General features: G+C 40.0%; 1 protein-coding gene and 1 pseudogene across 2 annotated transcripts; one reads left to right on the top strand and one right to left on the bottom strand.

Annotated features, from left to right (window-relative positions):
- The first annotated feature begins 1002 nt into the window (after positions 1 to 1002).
- On the top strand, positions 1003 to 22055 carry c1galt1a (core 1 synthase, glycoprotein-N-acetylgalactosamine 3-beta-galactosyltransferase 1a). Of its 2 annotated transcripts, none has more exons than XM_072370868.1 (3): positions 1003 to 1256; positions 19158 to 19819; positions 21875 to 22055. In XM_072370868.1, exons 1-3 carry the CDS (start codon positions 1070 to 1072, stop codon positions 22037 to 22039), a joined length of 1014 nt encoding a protein of 337 aa, XP_072226969.1. In that variant the 5' UTR covers positions 1003 to 1069; the 3' UTR covers positions 22040 to 22055. The 2 variants fall into 2 exon arrangements, with proteins under 2 accessions (XP_072226969.1, XP_072226968.1); XM_072370867.1 differs by having other exon boundaries at positions 1004 to 1256; positions 19155 to 19819.
- Positions 2858 to 16400, bottom strand: LOC140275588 (uncharacterized; annotated as a pseudogene).
- Positions 22056 to 24506: the final 2451 nt, after the last annotated feature.

The raw sequence follows: 24506 nt of genomic DNA, 5'->3' as shown, positions 1-24506 counted from the left end.
CTGTTCCAAGGAGTTGACTTCCCAGCAAGTTTCCCATAAGGTCAGACAGTGGAAAGTTCAATCCAAGCGCTACATCTCAGGCTCTACAGGTGTCATGGTACATGTTTTTTTGTGTTTTAATTTTCTTGTCCTTTGAGTTTCTGGTCTATCAATTTCTTAGTTGTTTGATTTACTCTGTTCTCTGTTCTTAGTTGGCATTTTGTTCGAGCTAATACATTGTATTGTGTTTGAGAATCCTGTTCTAGACATTACTCCCAGTTATCCTTAGTACCCCTGTTTTGGTCCTCAGTTCCACTGCACACCTGTGTCTACTCAGTTAGCTGCAATCACTTCCTCATTTGTTCCAATCAGTACATATTTTGGCTTTTCCCAGCTGCCACGGAGTGAGAGACAGGGTACAACCTTCAACGGTTGGCCATCTCCGGAGAGTTGGGTACTGGGACGAACACAGAGACAAAACAACCCTGCACAAACACACAGACTCCTAGAGTAAATTTAGAATCATTATTTAACCTATCATGCATGTCTTTGTGGTTGCAACACTTGTACTGAATCTTTCAACAGAATTACTAAAATTCTATACATAGAAACAGTTGAAACTTTACATTTTTTTGCAAGGACATTAAGGCTTGAAACACCTCCTTTGGTACCAGAGCACAGTGTGTTTAGTAAAGTGTTGTTGTATTATAAACTGAACATAAATCTGAAGTGAAAAAACTGAAATTAGTTAATAATAATAATATTGGTCCTCCTGTCTCCTTTAAAGGATTTTGTGCTTGTGCTGTAACCCTGCAACATGCATATCAAAAGACAATATCTATCCAACCAAACCATTGGCAGACTAGCTGCTAGACCTGTTTTTGTCCTCCTCCCACACCTAGTCTCCTCTGCACCTCTTCCTTCTCTCACTGTTTGCTTTAGTTGGTGACATCAGGGTGTGTTTACCTTAGCTCTACCTGAATAGAATTTGAATAGGTAAAAAAAAGCCTGTGTGGCTTCAGCAACTTTGTGTTTTTGAGCTTATATGTTCCTCTGTGTGTCTCCTTAATTTCCCTCTCACCATCTACTCATGTCTCTGTTTAGCAGGGGTATCAGGAAAATGGGAAAGGTCACATCTACCTTATTGTTCACTATTGGGCTTATGAGTGGATTTTTCTCATTTCACTTTGGGTTGGACTCAAGCCGTAGGATAAAACAGCTTACTTATTCAGTGAGGGATGCTGAAGTCAAAATCAATTTCCAGCATCCACATACAGGTAGGTAACGATTTTCTTCAAGTTTTAGGCAACAACTGAGAGAAGAGTCAGTAGTGTATTATGTAATTCCTTCAAAGTGGGGAATTTTCTGTACTAAGAATGTAACATACTGTATATAGTTGTTGGGGAACTTTATGTAAAACTACAGAATAAGAAGCTTTTCTACATATATGTTATTAATCAGAGATAGCTCATACTTTGGTTATTAATTATGAACTGAGTAGTTATCTACTTGCTACTATGATAGGACACAGTATGTCACTAAAACTGGGCAAAAAATATGCAAGTTTAATATTATTCATGACTACAGTTATACTACACTATTGAAAAACAGCAATGGCAACAAAAGTGCTCTCATAATTTTTTGTTGTGCATAAAAATGACCACAGCTTTACAATGCCACACCAAAAAAGGGTGTGTGTTGCATCATGGGGGAGGCGCAAACAGGCACAATGGGATACTCTGGATAGATTCCTGTGTTTGTAAGTTAATCATTCATTTCTTGGCAGCAATACAAGTGGCTTGGTTATGCAATAACAACTACAGAAGTTACTCAAAAAAGAGAATTTGCCATAAGCATAAGCATATCAGGGTAGTATATCATTTTCCAACACTTTAGAACTAGGTGTACACCACACGCTATCTATTATGTCAAGTAAAGTTCATAGACAACGTTTCTGAACGTTTAGTGAATGAGTGTTTATCCACAACATGTTAGCTAGCACACACACCTGCTATCACCACCACCACCAATCTCCTCCTCCCCCTCCTGTACCACCATGGCAGCGGGAGCCTCATTTTCACTGTCCGACGACACCTCCTGACAGGGACCCGCTGCGCAGGGAAAATGCGTGGACAGGACTACTGGGCCTATCATAGGGCCACTGGGCCTCTTATGCATCTTTACATACATATAAAAAAAAAAAAGGTCAGCCGCTGCCGGCCCATTACTGACCGGCCCACCGGGAAAACTCCTGATACTCCCTATGGCCAATCCACCCCTGTACAAAGCTGAGAGAAAGTGAGAAAAATCCCAAAGCCACAAGTCAGAATCCTGCTCTCTGATTTCCTGATTATTTCATGGCTTTCAAGTTACATTTGCATATTTACTCTTCTCCTATTCCTGGCCTCAGAATCAAAATCTCTCTGTAAAGCTTTTTTAAATTTCAATACAACATGAATGGGGCAAGACACATTGCCATCCATTGTGAGTTAAATTAAAAGTGGAAATTGTATACTCTTCATGAGTGCTGAGCAGCTAATCTAATAGTGATCACAAAATAGAGAAGTAGACCAGTGAGCAAAAAAAGACAGCGTACAGCATTTTAAACTGAGGAACTGTATGAATGCCTAAATGACTACTGTCTAGTGATACTCACACCACTCATCATGAAGTGATTCTAAAAACAAGCCTCTCACCCAGGTTTGACCAACAACAGTTTGCATATAGAGTTAATAGGTCTACATAAGATGCCATAGCCACAGCTCGCCAAACTGCTCTGTGCTACATTGAGTAAAAGAGAAGCTACGGTCGGCTACTCTTCACAGGCTTCAGCTCAGCATTTAACACCAAACTTCCTCACAGACTGGTGTCCAAACTGTCAGACCTGATACTGTGCCTTCCCATATACTCTTGGATTAAAGACTTTCAGACAGCGCTCCCAGAAAATCAGAGTAGGCCCCCACATCTCTGCAGCCCTCAGCCTCAGCACTGGCTTCCCCAAGGCTGTGTGCTGAGTCCTCTGCTCTTCATCCTGTACACACACGACTGCACCCCCACCCACACCAACAACAACATCATCAAGTTCGCTGCCGATACCACTGTTGTGGAGCTCATCTCTGTTAGGAGATAAGTCTATGTTGTAGCGAACTCAAGTGTGGATTTAATATGAGACTTGATCTTTGGGAGGCCCCAGCAACATTACTGTGTGGTAATGCTGGTTCAAAACACAGATGTGGGAATTCCACACCAGGAGGAGACATCATATTATTTACCACAACCTTTGTCCTTTGGAGACGATTTCAGGGACTCACTCCCACCAGACCCGTCCCATAACTTATGTGGAAAACATTAATGCCCTAATGCCAACTAGCGAAGCTTTCCCTGAACAAACAAAGGAACCCCTGTATATGAGAGTTGCAGGAGAAACTAGACCACATGTTTCTTCATTCTTATCAAAGGTGACCCCTATCGGCTTTGATCTAGCAAGACAAGAAACAGACCTCTCAAACCTCTACCAACTATTTTCTTCAGATTGACTTTCAGTTGGATTTTCAGTTGTGTTAGATGTGTTTTATACATTTTGTACAGGTTCTTTAAGATTTTCAGTGATATCACAAGCTGCATTTTGATACCTTTTCATGACCAAACTTGGTATAATAAGGAAGAAATCATACTTTTTTTTTCCCCCTTGTCCTGTCCAGCATTATGGCAGCAGAATTGTAGTCTGAATACCTTTTATGCCAAACAGATTTGCTTTGCCAAGGGAAGCTTTATAAATGTAAAGCTCCCCTTGATGCCCATAGTTCTAACTAAAATAAAATGACCAACTTTTCTTTGTTGCCACATTACCAGTCTGTGGTAACCAGACATTTATATGAAGTAACTCAACTGTTTACTTATGTTCCCTGTTGTTTCTTTTTGTGCTCCATTGTTCTCTTCAAATGGAAGATAAAATTGTTTGGTTCTTTATTCATATGTTGTAACTTTACAGATATAAATCTGAATTTGAGAGGTATACAAGATCCACACTGTAATCCATGTTATTTTAGTTTAGAATATGTTGTTTATTTAATGTATTTACCTTAATCTTTTTTAAGCAATTTATTAATTTTTTTTTCAGCATCAATAACAGCAATAGAACTTCAAATTACACCCAAACCCAACACCCTCTCAGATTAGACCCCATAGGCCAACTCTTGCCTGCCTTCATCCCTACAAAAATATATATATATATATATATATATAAAAGAAGATGCAAAAATAAATAAAGGGTCAATAAAATACAATAATACTGTCAGTTACCAGGGGACTCAGGACACAGACGTAGGGTCGTTTTGGATTCCAAGAGGGTTTTATTATTTGACAAAGCAAACAGAGCATAGCAAGGCAGGGCGATCTCCAGGCAGAGCAAAGGGCTGTAAAAAAACCTAAGCGCTCTCCTCAGTAACTATGGGGTGGAGGACGAGCGCAGCTATGAAAGTTAACAAACATAAAGCTCTCTAAACTGGGAGGAAAACAGAAAAGCTATGAACACTTTAACAAAACAAAGACACGCTCTCCTAACGAGGCGGATTTAACAAAAGACGCACTCTTAACAAACAGATGCACTATGAAACTTCACCGATAAAACTTAAACTTAAACTTAAAACTCGCCTTTAACGGAGGCGACTATGAAAAGTTACAACGAAAAATCTCTCGTTGAAAGCGGAGGAAAAAACAAGGCTACGAAAACTTACCGTATTAATAAATAAACTAAGGCTAGGAACAAGAATAATTTACAAAACAAGATAGCACTGCAGGAGGATCGCTCACTGCAGGCTCGTAGAAGCTATGGATCAAGGTAACTATGGTTCAAGACAAAGGGCTGGTAAAGATGCTCAAACGGAGACAACATACTGGCACAAGACGAGGGAAACGCAGACTATTTGAACACATGAGAGACCATGGGGAACAGGTGGAAACACTTGGGAATCAGGGAAGACAATGAGACGCTTGACACGGGAGGAAGGGCAAGACACCTGAAACAGAGAGGAGAAGGTCACTAATTTTTCCAAATAAAACAGGAAATGACGAGACAAGACATGGAACAGAACATAAACTGTGACCAATACAAATAATAAATAAACAAATTAGTTAGGTAATTAATAAAAAATAGATTGAGACCATAAAAAGATAGAGGAAATATTGTGCTTTATATTTATATTGTGCAAAATACTTCCCTTTCCCACAATATAGCAAATTATTGCATTTATTTCCAGCAATTTGGGATAACCTAATAAAACATGTTTTCCTTATCATGTCAGTGAGTAAAACAGATAAATCTCCTAGTAAAATCAATCTTGGTGAGTGAGTAATCTCAATCCCTGAGTGCATCCAGAATGTGATCCCAAAATTGTTTCAAATTTGTACAATCCCAAAACATATGGACAAGACTTCCTGTTGCAACCTTACCACGAGGACAAAGTTCAGAGATAGTACTGTACATTTTATGGAGTCTCTCTGGTGTGAGATAGACTCTGTGAATGAGGTTGACCTGCAGAAGCCTATGACGACTATAATAGGAGAAATTTTGAGCTGCACTGCACAGCGCTTCACAATCAGAGTCTTTAAAGGTGAAAGGTGAAGATCTTGTTCCCATTTAACCCTAGATTTTAGAATTTTATTTGCCAGCAGGTCGGGTATTCTGCTGTATATCAGGGACACCATGCCCTTAGGGCATTGAATGCCTTTCAAAATGTTATTAGTTACAGGAGATTCCAGAGGGGTTAGTTGTCCACCCTGCTTGGAGCAAATAAAATGCCTGACCTGCAGGTATTTAAGGAAATGTGCAGCAGTGAGATTGAAGGTATCTTTTAACTGTTCAAAGGATTTCAATATATCATTTTCATAGAGATCACCAAATGTCTAAATCCCAATGTTGTGCCACCTCTTAGTGCAGCCACTGCCCTGCATGTTTTCGATGTTTCCCTTCTCCACCGCACCTGATCCAAATTAATGGTTCCTTATCAGGCCACTGCAGAGCTTGATGACGAGCTGATAATTTCAATCAGGTGTGGTGGAGGAGGGAACCATCGAAAACATGCAGGGCAGTGGGTCATGAGGACCGGAACTGAGAAACACTGTCTTAGTGAGACCATCTCTTAGTACAGGTGGTAGTACAGTTATTATGGAAGGGGGAGCTGTTATTTAATAGTTTCACACTACGGGTACGTAGTTGTATCACTGACCATAGTTTGGACATATGGTTGATAAGTGGATTATCTGTGCTATCCTTCAAAGTATGACAGGATTTAATAAAGGGGATACTAGCCAGTGACACATCAGCTGCATGGAATTGCTCCATTTTTTTCCAAACTGGAGGATTGGGCATCTCTGTCTGCCAGAACCAGAAAGTTCTTAGCTGAGCAGCCCAGTAAAAATATTCAAAGTTGGGAAGTTTCAACCCACTGTGGCGGGGAGCGCTATATAGCATTTTAATTTAAATTCTGGGTACTTTCCCCCTCCATATAAACCTGGATATCACACCTTCTAGTTTCTTGAAAAATTGTGTTGGGATTGATATGGAAAGGGTTTGATATAGGTAGAGAAGTCGCAGCAGCAAGCTAATCTTTGTACAATTCATGCGCCCTATCAGAGAGATGGATAGTTAACAGTGTGTCATAATTAAGTGAGAAAGTCTTATCCAACTGGTTATGGATGTCTAAGCCTAGGTACGTAACAGTGAGCATCCAGTGAAAAGGGAAATTTTCCTGTGGGATTTGTTCAACTGGCAGGTTAAGGGGCAAGGCCTCACTTTTATTGCATGTTCACTTTATATACGGATATTTCACTACATGTATTGAGCAAATCTATAAGGGCTTCCAGGGTGGTGGATAAATTTGTCAAAAATGGGATTATATTGTCTGCATATAAAGACATAACATGGTTTGGATCCCCAACCCTGACCCCTGAGATCAGGAGGTAGGTCCTTATTGCAATAGCTTAGGGCTCCACTGCTAGCACGAAAAGCAGGGGTGATAGTGGACACCCCTGTCGGGGTAAATGGTAAAGCAGTTGAATCATACTTAACATATTTGGGCCAAGGTTCATTTGTAGGACCACAAAGAAAAAATACCATTCCAAACAGTCAAAGGCTTTTTCCGCATCAAGTGAGACTGCAAGAACCGGGTCATTCTGGGACTTAGCACAATGCACTATGTTGAAGAACATTGTCTACTGATGACTAATTTTGAATGGATCCAGACTGGTCTGTGTCTACCAGATAAGGAACTGTATTCTCGAGTGGAATAGTTAGTAAGCAATTTGTATTCAGTTGACAAAAGAGAGATTGGTGTGTAGGATCCGCACCGCTTAGGGTCTTTACCTGGTTTTAACAGAACAACGATGAGCTCCCGTTCCAGTGTTTGAGGCAATTGGTTGTTTTCAGTTGTGTGGTTGAACATCTCTAAATTAGGATCAATTAACTTTACTGCAGATTTTTAAAAGAATTCTATTGTAAAGCTGTCAGGGCCAGGGGTCTCTCCCCCCCCCCCCCCGGCAATCTAGTCAGAGCATCTAGGGCCTCTTGTTTGGATATTTTATCTTCAAGGTTAGTCTAGTCTGAGCTCCTTCTGGTATATCCAAGCGGTCCAAAAAGCTGTGCATGTCATGACTCTTCGCACCTTGATAAGAGTACAAGGTTTTGTAGAATTCTAAATTAATTTGTTCAGGATTGCGAACCACATCATCTCCACTTGGCGATTTAACAGCTGAGATGTATCTGGCGGCCTCCTCCCTTCTAATCTGCCAGACCAGTAGCTTCCCTGACTTGTCACCTTGTTCATAATAGTACTGTTTCAGGATAGTCATTGTATTTTCTACCTTGCGTGTTGTAAGCTTATCTTTTGGCAATTAGTTTATCTAGGATTGCCTGTGTTTGAGAATGAGAGTGTTCAATTTCAAGGGCTTTAATATCAGTCTCCAGAAACATAATTCTTTTTCCATGCTAATTGTGGAACCTCTGATGTTAAGACGTCATGGGTTCCCAGATTGTGGAGGGGGAGGCCGAGCCTCTATTCACCGTACGCAACAAAATAAATCTGTATGTTAATTAGTTTGACAAAAGTCTCATCATTGACCAAATGGGTAGGAAACCTCCAGCGTTTAGGTCTCTTCTTTTGGTCCTGGTTGTTCAGGTGAAGTTGGAGAGTTGCGTGATCTAAGTGCGTCTTAGCTATATAATCACAGGACGTGACAAGGTGCTCCATCCCAACATGGATGAAAAAGATATCTATTCTGGAATAGCTGTTGTGTACGTGTGAGTAAAAAGAGTATTCACAAAGATTTGTGTGCTTCGCCCTCCACACATCAAACAGATTGAGATCTGTCAGCTCTTTTTTAAGGGCCTTGGCTGCTGAGGATAAAGGCTTAGAAGAAAATGAGGCTCTATCCATGTTTGTGTCTAATACCAAACTAAAGTTCAATTCAATTCAATTTTATTTATATAGCGCCAGATTACAACAATTGTCATCTCAAGGCACTTAAGTAATATAGTCCAATTCAAGCCAATTGGAATTCAATTCATTGTAATCATAATCCAATTAATTCATATAGAGCCAATTCAAAAATTTATATCCTAGCTAAGGAATCCAACAGATTGCACCGAAACTTGTCTTCAGTCCAATCTCCCGTCCTGAGCGTGCCTGTGGCAACTGTGGAAAGGAACGACTCCCTTTTAACAGGAAGAAACCTCTGGCAGAACCAGACTCAGGAAGGGTGGCCATCCGCCTCGACCAGCTGGGGTTTGAGAAGACAGAAAAGAGGGAAAAGAGGGGAGGAAAACACCATAACGCCATTCAAAGGATATCTGTTGGAACAGGGAAACATAGGTTAATAACCACAATAATGTCACATGTACATAAAATCAATTTTGAAATTAAACAGGGGGAAAAAGAGAGCAAAGTGAGGAAAGGTGTGACAGATGAGGTCCCCCAGCAGTCTAAGCCTATAGCAGCTTAACTATGGGATGTTTCAGGATTACCTGAGCCATCCCTAACTATAAGCTTTATCGAAAAGAAAAGTTTTAAGCCTAATCTTAAAAGTGGAAATGGTGTCTGCTTCCCGGACATTTACTGGCAGCTTATTCCACAAGAGAGGGGCCTGATAACTGAAGGCTCTACCTCCCATTCTACTTTTAGAAACTCTGGGAACAACAAGTAAACCTGCAGTTTGGGAGCGAAGTGCTCTGTTAGGAAAATATCTTACAATTAAATCTTTAAGATATGATGGAGCTCAGTCATTAAGAACTTTATATGTGAGAAGAAGAATCTTAAATTCTATTCTGAATTTAACAGGGAGCCAATGAAGAGAAGCTAAAACTGGAGAAACATGATCTCTCCTGTTAGTTCTCATCAGAACTCTGGCTGCAGCATTTTGGATCAGCTGGAGGCTTTTCAGAGAATATGTGGGACAGCCCAATAATAAGGAATTACAGTAGTCCAATCTTGAAGTAACAAATGCATGAACTAGTTTCTCTGCATCACCTTGAGACAGGATGTTCCTGATTTTGGCAATATTACGAAGGTGAAAGAAGGCAGTCCTAGAAACCAGTTTTATATGTGCGTCAAATGATAAATTCTGGTCAAAAATCACTCCAAGGTTCCTCACTGTAGAACTAGAAGCCAAGGAAATACCATCTAGAGTAACTATATAACTAGACAATTTCTCCCTGAAGCGCTCAGGTCCAAAGAGAACAACTTCAGTTTTGTCTGAATTTAAAAGCAGACAGTTCTGAGTCATCCAGGTCTTTATGTCTTTAAGACAGGCTTGTAGCCTGACCAACCTGTAGGTTTCATCTGGTTTCATAGATAAGTACAGCTGAGTATCATCAGCATAACAATGGAAATTTATGCCATGCTGTCTGATAATGTTACCTAATGGAAGCATGTATAAAGTAAAAAGAATCGGTCCAAGCACAGAACCCTGAGGAACTCCATGACTTACTCCAACGTGTGAGGAAGATTCTTCATTTACAAGAACAAACTGGAATCTATCAGATAAATATGACTTAAACCAGCCTAATGCAGTTCCTTTAATCCCAATAACATGTTCAAGTCTCTGTAACAGAATGCTGTGATCAATCGTATCAAATGCAGCACTGAGATCCAACAGGACAAGCACAGAAACAAGTCCGCTATCAGAAGCTAACAGGAGATCATTGGTAACTTTCACCAGTGCCGTTTCTGTGCTATGATGCACTCTGAATCCTGACTGAAACTCTTCAAACAGATTATTTCTATGTAAATGATCACAAAGTTGAACTGCAACTATTTTTTCAAGAACTTTGGACAAAAAAGGGAGATTGGATATAGGTCGATAATTAGCCAACACTTCTGAATCAAGAGTAGGTTTTTTAAGTAAAGGTTTAATTACAGCAACCTTAAAAGTCTGAGGTACATATCCTGTCAACAAAGACCGGTTGATCAAATCCAATATGGAAGTGTCAATTAAGGGGAAAACCTCCTTGAACAGTCTGGTTGGGATTGGGTCTAACATACAAGTTGATGGTTTAGAAGAGACTATTGCTGTTGTTAGCTCAGAAAGATCAACTGGACAGAAGCTGTCTAAATACAAATCAGGTTCGAAAGACACTTCTAAAGCTGCTCTACTTGATGATACATCAGTGATAATAGTGGGAAGGATTCCATTAATCTTCTCTCTGATAGAAACAATTTTATTGATGAAGAATCTCATGAAATCATCACTGCTGAGAGTTAAAGGAATACATGGCTCAACAGAGCTCGGACTCTTTGTCAGCCTGGCAACGGTGCTGAAAAGAAACCTTGGATTATTCTTATTCTCTTCTATCAATAATGAATAATAAGCAGTTCTAGCTTTACGAAGTGCTTTCTTATACGTTATTAAACTATCTTTCCAGACTAATTGAGACTCTTCTAAATTAGAGGAACGCCACTGTCTCTCCAGCTTTCTTGCAGTCTGCTTTAACGCACGCAGCTGTGGATTATACCAAGGAGCCAACCTCTTCTGACTGATTACCTTCCTTTTCAGAGGGGCAACATTGTCCAGTGTTGTACGCATTGAAGCTGTAGTGCTGTCAACAAGAGAGTCAAGTTCTACTGGAGTAAAATTTAGGTAGCCATCCTCTGTCATATCAGCACATGGCAGTGAAGAAAAGGATGATGAAATCAACTCTTTAAATCTGGTTACAGCATTCTCTGACAGACACCTTCTATATGTAGAATTCTTCTCAGAAACCGTGTAGTCAAGTAATGTAAATTCAAAAGTTATTAAAAAATGGTCAGACAAGACAGGGTTATGAGGGAACACTGTTAACTGTTCACTCTCAATGCCATAAGTCAGCACAAGGTCAAGGGTATGATTAAGGCAGTGAGTAGGTCTGTGAACACTTTGAGAAAATCCAATAGAGTCTAATATAGAATTAAAGTTAATATTTAGGCTGTCATTTTCAACATCTACATGAATATTAAAGTCACCCACTACAATGACTTTATCTGTACTCAGCACTAACTGGGATAAAAACTCTGAGAATTCAGAGAGAAACTCAGAATAAGGGCCAGGTGGACGATACACAACAACAAACACAAGAGGTTTTTGTGATTTCCACTTTGGGTGGGAAAAACTGAGAATCAGAGATTCAAAAGAGCTAAAACTAATCTTGGGTCTAGGACTGATTAGTAACCCTGATCTGAAGATAGCTGCCACTCCTCCTCCTCTACCTGTGGTTCTAGGAACATGAACATTTAAATAGTCAGAGGGAGTTGATTCATTAATGCTAACATGATCCTCCTGCTGCAGCCAGGTTTCTGTAAGACAAAATATATCAATATGATGATCACAAATCAAATCATTCACTAACAGAGACTTCAAAGGGAGAGATCTAATATTCAGCAAACCACATTTAATAGTTTGATGTTTTTGTTCAGTTAAAGTTTTTGTTTTAAATTTTTTTTGCACAAGAGGATTTGCTCCTTTTGTGTTTTTTGATTGAGGGGGGGGCAGCATCAGGTGGGAAGCCACAGAGAAGTGTGTGAGACTACAACTCTGCATCCTGGTCTCAACCCTGGGATGTCATGTTTTTGGATGAGTAATAAATTCGTCCATATTTCTAGAAATTAGAAGAGCTCCTTCCAAAGTGGGATGGATGCCGTCTCTCCTCATCAGACCAGGTTTTCTCCAGAAAGATTGCCAATTATCTATGTAGCCCACGTTGTTTGCTGGACACCATCTAGACAACCAGCGATTGAATGAGGACATGCGGCTAAACATGTCATCACTGGTCAGATTTGGCAGGGGTCCAGAGAAAACTACGGAGTCCGACATTGTTTTGGCAAAATTACACACCGATGCAACATTAATTTTAGTGACCTCCGATTGGCGTAACCGGGTGTCATTACCGCCAACGTGAATAACTATTTTACCGTATTTACGTTTATCCTTAGCCAGCAGTTTTAAATAGGATTCTATGTCGCCCGCTCTGGCCCCTGGAATGCATTTGACTATATATTTGTAGGAGACCACTTTCTACTGAGGTAAAAACAGTTTTTAAAAAGTCAGATGGTATTATGTCCAGAGTGCAAGTTGTTGATTTTAGATGCCGAACTGTTTCCTCCAGGATTTTTAAATCAATAATATTAAATTGTTACATAACATCAGAATTATTTCGAGGTTTTAGACACAGATTAGTTTTCTTGTTGATCTGTGTGGCGTGAATGTTTTGTCTAATTATTTTGTCTAAAAAAGTTGGCAAATTCGATACATTTCTCAGTGGAGAGAAGGTCTGGGTTTAACAGTTTATGAGGATTTGTGAGTTTTTCAACCATAGCAAACAGAGTTGGAAAAATGTTGGCATTCTTGTTAATCAGTTCAGATAAATCCAGCTGTCTGGCCTTGCACAGCTCATTGTTGTAACTATGTTATTATAACGTTGTTATAACTGAAACTTTGTTTTCCTCCACTTACGTTCAGCCTTCCTGCATTCTGTTTTCAGGTTTTTGACCATAGTGGCGTTTCTCCATGGTGTTTTCTGTTTGCTCAAGGTGCTCTTGATTCTTATCGGTGCAACAGCTTCCATTACATTCAAAATTTTTAAGTTGCAATGATCCAGCAGTCCATCAATCAACTGTGCGCTCACTGTTAGTGACATAGCCATGGCTTCCCTAAACTGAGCATGTATTTTCTCATTAATGTACCTCTTCTTAACTGAGAAGCTGGTTGTTTGTTTCTGAGTAATCAATAAATAAAAAAAAAAATACAGAAATGGTCAGACAAGGCCAAATCAATAACCACAATAGAAGAAATATCAACACCTTTAGAAATGACCAGGTTCAGAATGTGACCTCCAAGGTGGGTCAGTTCTGTTACATGTTGCTACAAACCAAACATGTCCAGCACAGAAAAAAATTCTTTGGCATTACCATCTGTCATATTATCTATGTGAATGTTAAAATCCCCAGTCAAGATAAAATGGTTAAAATCAGTTGAGATAACAGACAATAATTCAGAAAATCCATCAATAAAACTTGCACAGTATCCTGGAGATCTGTAAATGATTAAGAACAGAATTTTAGGAACATCCTTTAAAATAAAACTAAGATATTCAAAAGGAGTGAAATCACTGAATGAGATCTCTTTACACTGGAATGTATCTTTAAATAAGGCCGCTTCTCCCCCGCCTTTCCTCCCATTTCGGCATTTATCCATAAAACTAAAATTTGGGGGTGCTGTGTCATTAAGAACAGTAGCACTTGTGTTTTCTGTTAACCATGTTTCTGTCAGAAAAAGAAAATCTAAATCGTGTGAAATTATGATGTTTATGTTTATGTATTTAGCAGACGCTTTTATCCAAAGCGACTTACAAATGAAGATATAACAAGCTATATAAAAAGCTAACAATAAACTACATAGAAGGAACCCATTAGTCCGACTCTGTCAGAGGTGACAGAGTAGAGATAGGGTATAGGATAGGATAGGAGGTGCTCTCTGAAGAGCTGGTTTTCAGGAGCTTCTTGTAGATAGACAGGGACGCCCCTGTTCTGGTAGCACTCGGTAGGTCATTCCACCATCGTGGGACGACACATGAAAAGAGTTTGGATTGTCTTAGGCGTGGTGTAGGAGCTGCTAGACGACAATCCTGGGACCAACGGAGGGACCCAGTTGTGACATAAGCCTTTGCAAGAGCATTCAAATAGATGGGAGCCGTTCCATTAAGCACTTTGTAGGCTAACATCAGTGACTTGAATTTGATGCGGGCGGCTAAGGGTAGCCAGTGGAGTTCAAAGAACAGAGGGGTGACGTGTTCTTTTAGGCTGATCGAAAACCAGACGTGCCGCCACGTTCTGGACCATCTGCAGAGGTTTCATAGTACAGGCTGGGAGACCAGTTTGGAGAGCATTGCAATATTCAAGGCAGGAGATGACCATGGCCTGCACCAGGAGTTGGGTGGCATGTTGGGTTAGGTATGGCCTGATCTTTCTTAAGTTTAGTAATGTAAAGCGGCATGAACAAGCAACCGAGGTAACGTGATCTTTGAAGGTTAGTTGGTCATCAATCATGACACCCAAGTTTCTAGCAACCTTTGATGGAGCAAGAGATAGGGATTAAGTTTGGATGCAGATGCTGTGGTGTATGGTTGGTTTGGCCGGGAAGACAAGCAGTTCAGTTTTTGGGAAGTTAAGTTGGATGTGATGGGCTTTCATCCATGTTGATATGTCAGAGAGACAGTCTGAGATTCGTGCTGAGACCGTGTGGTCGTCAGGTGGGAATGACAGATAGAGCTGGGTATCATCAGCATAACATTGGTATGAGAAGCCATGTGATCGGATGATCTGTCCCAGTGAGTTGGTGTATTTGGCAAAGAGAAGAGGTCCCAGTACTGAACCTTGGGGGACCCCTGTGGTGAGGTGGTGCTCTGCAGAAGTGTGACTAAACCAGAATACTTTGAAAGACCGACCAGTGAGGTATGATTCAAACCAGGAGTGTGCTCTCCCTGTGATGCCCATGCTAGAGAGTATGGACAAAAGGATAGCTGATAAGTCAAGCAGGATAAGTACAGAGGACTTAGCGGTTGCTCTGGCTTCTGTTAAGGCTTCTGTCACAGCCAACAGAGCCGTTTCGGTGGAGTGTCCACTTTTAAACCCAGATTGGTTTGGGTCAAGGAGGTTGTCATGTGAGAGGTAATCGGTGACCTGCTTAAAGGCCGCGCTTTCAATGATTTTAGACAAACGGGAGGAGAGAGACCGGCCGATAATTCTCCACATGAGTTGGAGGGAGGGAAGGTTTCATGAGCAGTGATGTAACCTGAGCTTGCTTGAATGTGGTAAGAAATCTGCCCGATGTCAGTGAAGCATTAATCACATGTGTGACTGCTGCAGTTACAGTAGGAGCAATGGATTGGAGAAGATTAGTAGGGACAGGGTCCAGTGGGCATGTAGTAGGACGGCTACATGTGAGAAGTTTAGACACACTGCTCTGAGCAAGAGGGGTAAATGAGGAAAATGATGCAGTAGGACTTCTGCATGCAGATTTTGTGGTAGAAGGTTCGGTAAACTGTTTGCTTATAGCTGCCACTTTGTCAGTAAAAAATGAGGCAAAGGTGTCTGCTGTTAGATTGGTAGCAGGTGGCGGAGGCGGAGGATTAAGTGGAGTTTTGAAGGTGGAACAAAGTTTCCGGGTGTCAGTAGTACTATGAATCTTGTTGCTGTAGAAATACTTTTTTGCATCAGTAACACTGGATGCGAATGATGACAGTAGCGCCTGGAGTTTAGCTAGATCTGCAGGATCTTTTGACTTGTGCCATTTCCTTTCGGCAGCTGTCTGAGATTAGTGCGCAATGCTCGGGGAGTATCATTAAACCAGGGATGAGACTGGGAGGATCGGGGTTTGGTTTGGTGGATAGAGGACAAAGACTATCCAGAGATAAGCTCAGTGTAGAGCAAAGGGACTCCATGGCATCATTAACCTGAAGGGAGGAGAATGTGCTGGAGGTTGGAAGAGCGGAGGCAACAACAGAGGAGAAGCAGGTGGGCGACAGGTTGCGGAGATTGCGGCGGAAGGAAACCATAGGGGATGAAGGAGATGGTCTTCTCGGGAGACTCACTCTGAACTGAATGAAATAATGGTCAGAGAAATGCAGAGGTGTGACAGATAGGGCCTCTGTAGCACAGTTTCTTGAGAAAACGAGATCGAGCACTTTGCCAGCTTTATGGGTCGGAGTACTGCTGATCAGTTGTAGCGAGAGTGCATTAGTGTCAGAAAATCAGAAGAGTTAGGACTGTCAAGGTGGATGTTCATGTCACCAAGGACAATTATAGGACAGTCATGCTCCGGGATAGAAGAGAGCAAGGTGTCTAGTTCATTTAGAAAGTCACCGAGTTGTCCTGGTGGGCGATATATACGACAATCATATAGATGTTGACCGGTGCAGTTACCAAGATGTTGTGGTATTGAATTTGGCAAGAAGCTTAGAAAAAACTTACACTAGCAGACACACAGTTCTTTGCGTGCTGTATGAAGTCATTAACTAACAGTGACTTATTGGACAGAGATCTAATATTAAGTAGAGCGAGCTTTGTGGAGTTTACTGGTCTCTGTGTTATTCTGAGTTGTACGTGGTACCGTTAACAGATTAGATAGATTCACCCGGCAAGTTGACTGTTTTTTATTCCTTCTTTTACTAACTAACACAGGAATTCTACTGGGTCCCAGCTCGTTCTCAGAACAGCTGTCAGTAGTAAGACTACTATAGCAGGGACCCTGAATGCATCATGGCATGTAATCTTTGTTTTGAACTCTGCTGCTGCTCCTTGAACATCCTGCACATCCCCTTGTGCCCTGCTCTGCCAGGACAGATGATGTAAGAGGAGGGGGTGCCCTGCGTTTCTTGGTAGATGGTGGTCGCTGGAGTCCTGGCTGGGACAGAGACATCCTTTGGAGACCTTGGGTGATGTGGCATAAAGGGTCTAGTGAGGAGGAGGGCTGGGGGTTGTTTGCCATGCTGCTGTGTCCTTCACCCTTATCTGTAAACTCATGTTTGGGTTTGCTGTCCCAACAGCATGACCTAACTGTGTACCTAGTAATCTGCATCCAGTTCGATTCGGATGCACGCGATCAGGTCTGAAACGCTCCTTACAGTTCCAAAAGATTAAAGTTATCACTGAACTTAATCCCATGAGCGATGCATGCATTTGACAACCATGTGTTCAGGCCAAGAAGTCTGCTGAATGGCAATAAACGTAGTAAACTTTTTGCAATATTATTTAGGAGTGTGCAATAGCAGTCTGTATTTGGTGGTGTTCTTATTTATTTACTCATTTTTAGATACTTTTTGTTATATTTGTAATAGCACTTTAGAAGTACAAGCATTTTATATGGATAATATTTTCATGGTTTTATGATCACGGGTGTTTGCACTGAATTTCGTTGTGCATTTACAATGGTAATAAAGACATTCTGTTCTATTCTATCTGCATTGCCTCAACTGCTCTATCTCATGTCTGTTCCTCTGCTCCAATTTCATCTCTGGTGGAGGTTATTATGATATAAAGTGGGAAGGTGAGGGCAGGGATTGAGACTGAACAAATTGAGAAGTGAGAAGAGTAACAAAAGAGCTGTGAAAATAATCAGGGAATTCTGGGGGCAGGAGTAACGGAAAGACAGCAACAAAACCAAAACTCCTACACATGAGGATGGAGAAACACAAGACAAACAAGACACATGACAGTGATTACACAGCTGTGTAAGAGTTGTTAGTTAGTCTGATCAAAATTAGACTTTTAAACTGCATGTAAACATATTTATCCCACACAAATTGCATAAAATTAAGTTTCTGCAAACTGGATTAAAACAACCACAAAATTGGAGTAAAAATCCCAAAATGTTTTGCAAGCCTCAATCCACACATGCTTCAAAGCTCCATGTTTTGGATCTTCTTGTAATGGTAAAGTGTAAGTGTATATTTTTTGGCTGCTGTCATTTGTTTTTTTTGTCTTGTTTTGTTTGTTTCTTTTGTCAGATGGCTAAACTCTTCAGAAATTGTGACTAAAATAAACCAATTAAGACAACATGACCTCATGGTAACTGAAAGCAATTTCCAGACAGACTCTCTGCTCTTATGAAATCCTAATTCTATAACGCCAGCATTGATAACAAAAATCACCGTTCAAGTAACTTAAAGACATCTGTGTTGTGATGCGCCCCCCTTTCCCCTTCAGAAAAAGTTAGAATTCAATTCACTTCAATTCAATAAGATCCAAATCACAATAAACATAATTTCAAGGCACTTCAAAGATACAGTCCATTTCAAGCCAATTTGTATTACAATGAATTGGATTCTATCAAGCCAAATTTATCAAAATCCAAATTGGTCCAACCTAATTTTAAAAGAAAAGAAGTTGCCTTGTTAAGGAAACCAACAGATTGCAATCAAACTTCTCTTCAATCCAATTACCCACCCTGACCATGCACGAGGCAACTGTAGGAAGAAAAAAACATCAGAACCTGAAAGGGTAGTGTCAGAAAAATTCTCTCAAAATTAGGCTCAGAGTCGCTGGATACAATTAACACAAAACATTTATTTCTTGCAAGAAAGAGACAAGTCCGCACAACCTATCAGGAAGCTGGCTCAGAGATGTCTGCCTTCACAAAATTATACTATTGCTATTCATATTATTTATGTTTACTGGCCACACAAAGTTATGGGAAACTAACATTACTAGTCATACTATGTTATGAGAAAACGAGTTCAGACAGTCATGTTATGAGACATTGAGTTCAGACAGTCAAAAAACAGCTAGCTACAGAATGTTATTATAACCAAAAGGTAGGAGGAAGCCCCATCACATAAACTTTTATTCTCAAAGCTTTTCTCATAGTATGACTTCATGACCTTTCTAACCGTAGTCATCTGGAATTGGACATACGTCGGTCAACCACTTGATTCCCCTCCCATGCATATAAACTTATTATTATAATCAACCGTTCATTGAAACAAAAACACAGCACTTTTATGAGGCTGAGTGGGTCATTCAATCATAAAACTCTCAGTGTTTAATGCTGTACAGTAATGAAATGACTTTTGTTTCTGGGATTGTACTGACAATGCTGAGGAGTTAACTGTTATTGAGCAACACATATATGATATTTTGTTTTTGTACTATCAGCAGGTGAGAACAGCTCTTCGGCTAATTCCTCTCACACAACACAGATCTTATGCTGGATCATGACCGGACCCAAGTACTTGGACTCCCGAACCAAGCACATCAGGGAAACATGGGCCAAACGCTGCAAGAACGTGCTGTACATAAGCTCGAAGAAGACTGACTTTCCCACCGTGGGGCTGAACGTGAGTGAGGGGAGGGAAAACCTGTATTGGAAGACCATCCGGGCCTTCCAGTATATTTACCATCACTATCTGGACAAAGCAGACTGGTTCTTGAAAGCAGATGACGATACATTTGTAGTTATAGAGAATCTTCACTACATACTATCCAAATATGATCCAGAGAAGCCACTGTACTTGGGAAGAAGGTTTAGACCTTTTGTCAGTCAAGGCTACATGAGCGGAGGAGCAGGGTACGTGCTGAGTAAGGAAGCACTGAGGAGGTTTGTCACAGGTTTCAGTACAGGAGAGTGCACCCATTTCTCCAGCATAGAAGACATGGCTCTTGGGACATGTATGGAGAAAATGAAGGTGAAGCCAGTAGACACCAGAGACGTGAAAGAGAGGCAAACATTTCATCCGTTTCCTCCAGAAAATTACCTAGTTCGACAGCGACCAAGACCTCTCCCTTCACATCTGACTTATGAGTATTACACTCCAGTAGAGGTAAGTAACTCCATACTAGAGATAGACCGATATGTTTTTTTCAGGGCCAATACCAATTATTAGTAGTCAAGGAGGCCGATAACCGATATTTGGAGCCGATATTCGTTTGCAGTAAAAGTGAAAATATTGGCAGCAAAATTTTTAATAATACAAACTCCAAACTTAAATTTGTTTAAATGCCTTTTATTTTCCGATAACAGAACTATTTTTAATCATTGTATTTTTAATAAAAATTTTAAATAAATAAATAGCATCCTGACGTTTTATAAAGCTAGGCTGCTACGTTACTAATGATTAATGTTACTATAGCTGAAAAAAAATTGTACAACAGCAATAGGAGAGATTCACACTATTCTCTAGCCATCCCCTCAACGTGCTTCCCAGCTCTCTCTCTCTCTCTCTCTCTCTCTCTCTCTCTCTCTCTCTCTCTCTCTCTCTCTCTCGTCTACTATCGTCTACTATCACAAACTATTTCCATATCAATATGTTCAGCAGAGCGTCTGGAGGGACAGCTAGTGATGGGATACTCGATTCCTTTTACTGACTGGAGTTTGTATGAATCACTCACTAAAGTGAATCGGGTTTTCGAGTCACTTGAGTCATTTGAATCAGTCACTCAGAGTGTGCGCCACGGAATGTAGAAACAAGTTCCAAACTACTCCAGTCTCCAAATCATTGTGAAAAAGGCTAAAAAATCAAGAAGTCTCCAAGGTGAAACATTAATTTTTCTTTCAGTCCGTGCGAACATTTAAATAACCTAAACAATAGTGCAAAAATAATAATATTATTTATATAATATAACAGTGCACCATTAGAATAAAATGATTATATACAGAATTGATCTCTTATCGGCCGTCGGATTAAAAAAAAGGCCAATGCCAATATGCATCAAAATGCTGCCGGTCGATCCCTACTCCATACACCATATAAACACAAATACAACATAGGCTGATGGTAATGGATAACAAAGTACCCTATAGTGATACTTTTCTAACATAATTTGAAGAGAACTACTCAATTACTCTAAAGACTCAGATGCAACTTGTGTATTTTATTATTTTCATGCCCTTTCACAAAGTGCCACTATGAATAACTGAATCTTCATACAGCTGCAGAATCCATGTGAGCATCTCCAAAGTTGTGCACATTTATCAACAATTATTTACTAATATGAATAATTTCCTGACATGGAGGACAGGATCATTATGGTATGAAACTTATACACTGAGTGAGACCAGAGGCAACAAGAGGCACCCTAATGGGTCTCCTCATGTTGCCAGGGTCTGGACAAAAAAAAGCATATGAACACACTGCAAAGATGGCTTCCGACAGCTGGACAGGATGTAAAATCAACACCTATGCAAGATGACATGGAAGTTTGATAGTACTTATGCTGTACAATACGGGGAACCGTACGATCATATGAATAAAATTAGACAAAGCAGTGTTTGCTTGCTGTCCCCATTTCATACAAAGCAGGTCTCTCTTGAGTACTCAGTTTCTTTGCTCCAAAAGAAAGTTTTGTCATAAGTGTTGCTCGTTTTGGATTTTAAAAAGATGATAAATAAGAAGATGTTGTCAATGGTAATGGTAAATGGACTGCACTTTTCTAGTCTCTCTGACCACTCAAAGCGATTTGAGTGTGCGATATGTTAAGTTAGCCTCCCTTCTTGTGCACTAGTACTTAGTACTTGCTGTCTAAAACTTAATAAACATGAAATAGATAAAAGGGAAGGTGACTGCATTTTAGGCCAGTTCATAAGGTCAGCCGGCTCAGACTCTTACACCAAGCACTCCTCCAGTATTACAGGACACTGAAGAGTTAAGCTGAATCACACTCAAACTGACCATAGATGTAAAAAAACGTTACAAATGTACAAGGGGCAGCAATAAAACTATAAGATTAATGGTGCTTCATCTTACAAGGAGTCCCCGTATATTCTGGTAGACAATATTCAGGTCTACATTTCCTCTTGCCTGCTTCACTTTGACACAAATGCTGGTACAGCTTCACCTGAAGAAATAAATAAATGCTTTTTCTCTTTCTGTCTCCAGGGTCCAGGTTGCTGCTCAGATTTAGCTGTATCCTTTCACTATATCAACAGTGTCCAGCTCTATGTGTTGAACTACCTGACCTACCATCTACGGCCATATGGATACAAATACAGATTCAATCCAGATGAAAAAGTGGAAGTAAACACAACAGCTAATTCCATGTAACTAAAAGCCTGCGCACTGACTGTCTTCTGTTAACTGTGGTCATGATGTTTGGCAGTGAGTGGGAGTTTTACTGAGCAGTTGAATGATAAATGTATTGAAATTAAATAAAGTAGTACAATAAGTCATGAAGAATTGTGACGAAAAATCAAATGTTAAGATAGTCCCTGCCATAAATTTTCTTCCTCTTTGTTTGGAAAGGGTGAAACAACAGGACCACAAATAATGATGACCCAATAACATATTTGAAGGTAATCCTGCAAACTGGTTCTTGGACAAGGGTGTATTTTTCTGTACATTTTCTGCTTATGCTACCAAAAAAAAGACGAATCAAAGTTAATGTTACTAATATGTTGGTTACCTCAACACAAGGCTTATAATTGGCTTCATTCTTAGAAATTATGTACTCATATTCTGTATGTTTGTAAACAATCTATGTTCCCATTTTGTACTTGTCCACTTTGCTCATACACAATGTATGTCCTTGAAAGGTTCAAGACTTTAAGATGGCATAACTGGACTAAATAACAGGGACAAATGAAGCTTCTCCATCTTGTCAGATAGGTCTGTTACATTAGATACATGCCTAGAAAAAACACTCACACCAGAGCCGGCCCAAGCCTCCATGGGGCCCTAAGCAAAATTGTATTTTGGGGCCCTGTATTTCTGCCAGTAATATTATTGTTGATCATTTGCACACCTACTATAAACTCATTGCGGCTCTGGCAGTGTTGTTTACATTATCCTTTTGTCAGCCTGACATATCTTTACACATTTAAGGGGTTGGTTCAGTTAATGACATAAATAATACCAATGAATGAAGTCCACGGTGCCATATATGGTTTTTAATAGCAAAATTCGGCTACAAGAGTACCCTGGGGTTGATTTACACAACATTCCAAGTGATACAACATTGTATTTACTGTAAAAGTGTCATCTGGTTTATTATTTTTGGTTTAAAAAAACCGCAACAGCAATGTGCAAAAATAATTTGTAGTGCAAGAACAACAATAAAGTAAAGCGCAACAACAAATAAAATCACTTAGATATAAAAAATAATAACAAATTCAATTGTACAAAAACAGACAGAATTAAATAAAATATCAAACAAATACTTCAGTGATGTAAATGAACAGAGTAACCTGAAACAAGGTAACAAAAATGGTTCAAATATAAAGTTGAATAATTAGGTCTTAAAACTATGTAAATGCATGTAACTATGTGCAAAGGTTTTTGTAAAAAATAATCTAAATAAACTACCTTAACCCACACATTTGACTTTTTTTTGTAATTATGTTCTTCCTCAATACTCCTTAATACTTATCACTGCCAGTCCACTCAGTCTTTCTTGTGCCATGAAAGATCTCAAGTAATTCTTTATTAATTTGAGCTTGGAAAAGCTCCACTCTGCAGAGGCAACAGTCACAGGAAGAGTGCAGGCTATCCATAGAGCTACCGAAAGATTTGGGTACAGCTCAGAGATATAATTTTGAGAGAGGTAAGTGAGCAGTTCAAATGGGGTCATCTGTGCTAGGGAGTTCTGGAAGGTTCTCCATCTCTGTAGCTAGTGCCCTTCCATCAATATCAGACTGTTCTCCGAAGGTGAGTTTGTCACTGACAAGTTTACACTGGTCCTTCCTTGTCTGTGTATTAAGCTGGCCAAAGTTGAAAAGCACTCTAAAAATGGGTCTGACCTAAGGACTGAAAGCGGTCCTCCAAAGACTGGATGGTACAGTCTACCACAGCATTAAAAAAGGATACTTCCAGCCTCTTCATTGCATCAGATTGCGGCTCATCATTGTAGCCTTTTTGTGGATCGCACTCTCTTCTGTTTCAGCACTGCTTCAGTGTTCATTTGTTCACGTCTCTTTTGCTGAGATCTGTGCATCTTTAAAACCAGTTGCCCTGTAACTGATTAAATATTCTTTGTTTTTCTGAATGAGGCCCACTGCACCGTCAAACTGCATGTTGGCTGACTGAAGTAGTTTGCTTGCGGTGTTAATCCTGGAGAGATTGTCATACCAAACCACACAGCAAATTTGAAATCTGAATGACCTGGTTTATTCAGCAAACGAGTGGGTCTCAACTTTTACTGTGGGGTCAGTAGTTTTTAGGGATGGAATTGTTGAGAATTTAGCAATTTCGATTATCCATTATCAATATCGATTCGGTTCTCTTATCGATTCTCATCCAGTTATTTATATAGTACAAATGGCTTTGGTTGCAGTAACACTTTAATTTCAAGTATGCACCAACATTTTATCTATTTTCGCCTCCGTTATTTTACTTTTCCCTGCCTCGATGAAAGGGGTAGCTACAGACTGCCTCTGAACCGACGTCACTCTCAGTCCTCGTCAACTAAAGGCTAATACCAGATGGAAATTATTCATACAGTATGTCGCTAACAGTCAACAGGACCAGGAAGTGTTATGTTACAGGACTGTCAGGTTTTGAATGCAGGGGGGTATTT

This window comes from Leuresthes tenuis, unplaced genomic scaffold (assembly GCF_036924035.1).
Source record: "Leuresthes tenuis unplaced genomic scaffold, fLeuTen1.0.hap1 SCAF_18, whole genome shotgun sequence".
Classification (NCBI taxonomy): Eukaryota; Metazoa; Chordata; class Actinopteri; order Atheriniformes; family Atherinopsidae; genus Leuresthes; species Leuresthes tenuis.
This window is presented reverse-complemented; position numbering and strand designations above follow the sequence as displayed.

Excerpts from the sequence above, each read along its gene's own strand:
- c1galt1a (XM_072370867.1), top strand. The coding sequence starts at position 1,070 with ATGTCTCTGTTTAGCAGGGGTATCAGGAAAATGGGAAAGGTCACATCT. Across the intron at positions 1,257-19,154 it reads TTTCCAGCATCCACATACAG|CAGGTGAGAACAGCTCTTCG; the intron begins GTAGGTAACGAT and ends TTGTACTATCAG. Across the intron at positions 19,820-21,874 it reads AGTATTACACTCCAGTAGAG|GGTCCAGGTTGCTGCTCAGA; the intron begins GTAAGTAACTCC and ends TTCTGTCTCCAG.